Raw genomic sequence first — 4963 nt, 5'->3', positions numbered from 1 at the left:
ATCTTTAAACCAGTTTCCATAAAAATTAAAAGCTAAGGTAGTATTAGATTTATGTCCAAAAGCATCGAAAGCCACAAGCACAATAATAAAAAAATACATTAATTTTCAAGTAACCATGAAACACAAATGAACACTGATAATTAAGCTAAAGAGAAAAGATCAATTTCAAAAGGTAGAAATTCTTTATTTTCTGATTACAATGCAATAAAGCTGGAAATTAATTACCAAATCAGGGGGAAAAATAGCCCTTCCCTTGTTTGTTTGTTTGTTTGTTTGTTTTTAAAGACTTTATTTATTTATTTATTTGACAGACAGAGGTCACAAGTAGGCAGAGAGGCAGGCAGAGAGAGAGGAGGAAGCAGGCTCCCTGCTGAGCAGAGAGTCTGATGCAGGGGGCTGGATCCCAGGGCCCTGGGATCCCTGGGATTATGACCTGAGCCAAAGGCAGAGGCTTTAACCTGCTGAGCCACCTAGGAGCCCCCCTTCCCTTGTTTTGAAGGTTAAAGCATTATCTTAAAGGATGGTTTGTATCAAAGGGGAAATAGTAACAAAAGTTGGAACTTAAGACATAGAATGAAAGCATAAGGGCAATTGCCAGTCTCTATGGTATTAACTCATGAATTAGAAAATGTGCTCCTAGTTCAAGTAGAAGAGAAAGACCTGCACGACTCTCTCCATGGCTCTGAGCCCAGCTGGCTGGAAGACAAGCATGAAGCTCAGGGACATTTAAGACAGAGTCGGTAGCAATGAAAGAAAAAAAGCATACATTTCTTTTCTTTAAGGCAACACTCCCCCTCCCCCGCGCCGCAAAACCTACTAGAGTATGAGTTTTCCCTTAAGATTGGAAGCAAGCTTGTAGTTAGTGAAGTGCTTGCTGGCAAGATTTTGAAGGCCAAGAAATAGTCTCACTTAAGAAATGTTTTCTTTGAATTTAATATTCTCAAGGTCCTGACTCCTAAGGCAAAAAAGACATAGCCCACTATAGGATTTAGTTGTTTCAGATGCTTTAGATAAATGATGCTACCTTTGGCCAATTCTTGTGAAAAATTATGATTAAAATTTTATACACCTGTAAATGAGTCAGGAGCAAGATTATAAGCCTGTCTTCAAAGATGCCTCTATTGAAGCCAAGAAAATTCCCACTTTGTAATTGTGTTAAGGAAGCATTCATATATTCTCTTTTTACTGCAGTGAAATATTTTCGAATGGAGTGATTTGACATTATTTCTCTAAACTCAAAAAAACATGAAGCTCTTTTTGGGTTCTATTTTGTAAGGACAACTTTCTTTTATGGCAACATCTCTTCTAGAATGGGAGCAATAAGGTTTCAGCTGCTATGGAAAGTCCAGGGAGGATTTCTCACACCATGCACTTTGGTGGTAGAAAGAACATACTGCTGTTAAGTTTGGGGTTGTAAGTAGTGGAGAGGTAGGGAAGTCATCAAATACAGTTAAAATGAGTTGAATAAAAACCTAGAAAAGTAGGGAGGGAAAGGACTGGCATAAAGATATTTCTGGGGTGAAGAGTAGAAGTCAGTCAATGTTGGTTTTGATTCATGAGTCACTGGGCAGGGGTTTAAGAGGCTTCCATTGTGACAAAAAGAAACAGAAGCTTGGAGATAGGCTACAAGAGTTCAGTGACAGAATAAAGACCTGGTTGCTAGGGTCAGGAATAAACACCAGAAGCTTGGAGAAGGAGAGATGGAGTCCTAGCTCCTGGTCCCCTTTCTCACCACCCCCAATCCTCTAGGTCATCTGAGATGTCACCTTCTACCTAAACATCATCTCCTTGGTTTCAGACCTTAACTGTGGTCTCTGACTTCTGCTTAGTTCCACATTCACTACCCATTTGCACGGAGGACCACCACCTTCTCTTCCTGGAATCTCTGAGGTGTTTCTGCTTGCCACATGCTCTAATCACCAGTCCTGTAACTCAGCTGAGATGGATGCATCTACCCTCTCCAAAACTTTTAAGCCTACTCCTGATCTCAATCAAGAGTCTTCGAACTCTAGGATTATCTTCGCCTTATTTGAGATTGAATCACCTTCCTTTGTCTCCTGGGGTTCTTTCCCTTCCCTAAACAATAGTGGCCGTCAAGCAGCTCAACAACAGACTACACAGAAATTTGAAAATCTCTTAAAAGAAATTAAAGAGCTAATTAAAAATGTGACAAGTTGTGAGGAGATCACAGAAGCAAAAGATTCATCTGAGGAAACCAGTATTTCTGAGAATGTATCAGAACTGAAAGAACAAATCAGAGAACTTGAGAAGGTAAACAAAGTATTATTGAACAACTTACTTGGTAGTTCAGACCTAGAGGAAGAACAGAACACAAAAAACGAGGAGATGACCCTGGGACATCAGAACTGCAGCTACATGGTACCAATTTTTAGAAGGGATTTGGTAAATTGTCCAGAAGAAAATAGAGCCCTTAAAGAAACTCGACTAAGTGAGGAAAAAGCAACATACAGATTCCCTCCTGTTCAAGAAGAAAACATCAAACTTAGGAACAACATGGAACAGTTACTGCAGGAAGCAGAACACTGGAATATGCAACACACTGAGCTCAGTGAACTGATAAGATCCTATCAGAAATCTCAGAAAGATATACAAGAAACTCTTAGAGATAATGGAGTGCATTTCCAAACTCAACCAAATCACATGTCAGCTAAGCACGACCTGGAGGAACAAGTGAAGAAACTCGAACATGACACTCATTCATTGCATTTGATTGCAGCTTTGCTGGAAAATGAATGTCAGATCTTGCAGCAGAGACTAGAGCTTCTCAAGGAACTTCATGATCAGCAAGAGGGAACTCTGCAAGAGAAGCCAATTCAGATAAACTCTGAACAGGACAAGAAAAACCAGACGCTATCAGAAGTAGAGCATAAACCAAAAATGCAAGAAAGAGAGGGTACATTGCAGAAAAAAGATAAATTCTACAGAGGCCTGGATGCTTCTAGTAAGAAAGCACTTAACAACCACCTCAATACTCATATTGCAAGAGGAGCTCTTGTGGAAAAAAAGAGACCAACCAGCAGCCTATCTTAGAAAATACGAAAGGTAGAAGAGAAGGGAAGTCTTCAAAAACTTAATACCTCAACTCCAGGCATACTCAATCATGAAACCTATGACAGAGCTATTGGTTCAACCAAGAGGGAGCTACAGAGCAAGAAGATTAATGCTTAACATTATTCATTAGTTCAGTAGTTATGTAAGTTTGGTGTTTCATGACCATTAGTGTCAATATCCACTTCAGAACCTGTCATACAATTTCCTTCTTTTGGTAGTTATTAGAGATCCTATGACACTGTAACCAAGAGGGAGAAGTTACAGGTCCAATTAATAAAGATCTAAGTAAAAACTAGAATGAACAATGAAAAGTTTTTTTTTTCTTCAATCATTTACTGCATATGGGGAGTTCTGGGAAGAAAATGTATTTAATACATTAATTGTGAACCTTTAAAGCTCATGTTTTAAATGCATGTTTCTTTTTCCCCTTTTTTGGTAAGTTTTTATTTATTTATTTGGGAGAGAGAGCACCAGCAGGGGCAGAGGCAGAGGGAGAGGGAGAAGCAGCTTCTCACTGAGCAGGGTCAGGGATAGTTCAGAGGACCCTGGGATCATGACCTAAGTTGAAGCCAGACACTTGATGACTGAGCCACCCAGACGCCCCTCCTTTTCCTATTTACTGAAATGTGGGAAGTAGTGATGTAAAGAAGTAAAAAAACAGAAAGAAAGAAAGAAAGAAAGAAAGAAGAAAGAAAATGCCGATAAATAACCGCAGAACAGGTTTTCTCTTCCCCATTCCTTAGCACTACTTTTCATAATACTTCTCCCTTGCTCCTGTAGTGAACAGTGGGCATATCAAGCAGCAGAGGTCCTTGGGGAAGGATACTTCTGCGGGTTTAGAAGAATAGAGGTAAATTTTGTTCTGTGTTGGCAAAATTCCTCCCTTTCCTCCAGGTGGGGGCAGTAGAGCTACCCACGGGAAAGAGCCGTGTATCTTCCATTAAGAACTGGACTCCTGATTCCAGAAAAAATAGGCAGATGCATTTCTTCTTATTCCTCCCATTAGGTATGATCAAGACCCCGGACCTTATATATAAAATGAGTATACAAAGACCCTTATAGAGAGAATGAGATAGACTATCCAGAGAGCCTGAGACTTAAGGAAGAGCATGGTGTTGAATTCCTTGGGTTTTCTTCCCTCCCCCCTTTTAAAAAATATTTCATTTATTTGACAGAGAGACAGCGAAAAATGGAATACAAGTAGGGGGAGTGGAAGAAGGAGAGGGAGAAGCAGGTATCCTGCTGAGCAGGGAGTTGGATGCAGAGCTCGATCCCAGGACCCTGAGATCATGACCCAAGCCAAGGGCAGACACCCAAGGACTGAGCCATCCAGGCATCCCTCCCCGGGTTTTCTTTTTGTGTCATGTATCCTGGATGGAATGTTGGAGGAGCCCATGACCCAGAAATGCCAATGCACTTAGACCAAAAAAAAAAAAAAAAAAAAATTGTTCCCCTCCCTTGCTCTCCCTTGGCAACAAATGAGGAAAGAGATAGACAGGAAGAGGACAACTCTAGCCAAACTGCATGGAAAATGCCATGCCTCCACACTCACCCCCACCAGCAAACACTGAGTGCCAAGCCTAGATTTTCACCTTTGCCTGGTGGTAATGAGGTACTCCTCCCCCTGTCTTTTGGAATGGTACAGAAGAAACAGAGTGGGGACTCTGAAGTCCCACTCCCACCTGATGGTAACAAGGTGGTCCTCCCTGACCCCCTTCTCCGGTGGATTGTAATGACTTGGAAGACTTAAAAGCCACCTAGATTTTTATACCCTTTTCCTACTGGCACAGCATCAGAGGAGGCCTGCAAAAACAAAAGAGTTAATAAGATCCAGGGTCTCATTACATAATGCTAAAATATCCAGGATACATAGAAAAATCATATATCATAC

General features: G+C 40.8%; 1 protein-coding gene across 1 annotated transcript; it reads left to right on the top strand.

Moving 5' to 3' along the window:
* Positions 1-1650: 1650 nt before the first annotated feature.
* Positions 1651-3407, top strand: SPZ1 (spermatogenic leucine zipper 1). The gene has a single exon (XM_082724756.1). It carries the CDS (start codon positions 1942-1944, stop codon positions 3049-3051), a length of 1110 nt encoding a protein of 369 aa, XP_082580882.1. The 5' UTR covers positions 1651-1941; the 3' UTR covers positions 3052-3407.
* Positions 3408-4963: the final 1556 nt, after the last annotated feature.

This window comes from Mustela nivalis, assembly GCF_964662115.1.
Source record: "Mustela nivalis genome assembly, chromosome: 3".
Classification (NCBI taxonomy): domain Eukaryota; kingdom Metazoa; phylum Chordata; class Mammalia; order Carnivora; family Mustelidae; genus Mustela; species Mustela nivalis.
This window is presented reverse-complemented; position numbering and strand designations above follow the sequence as displayed.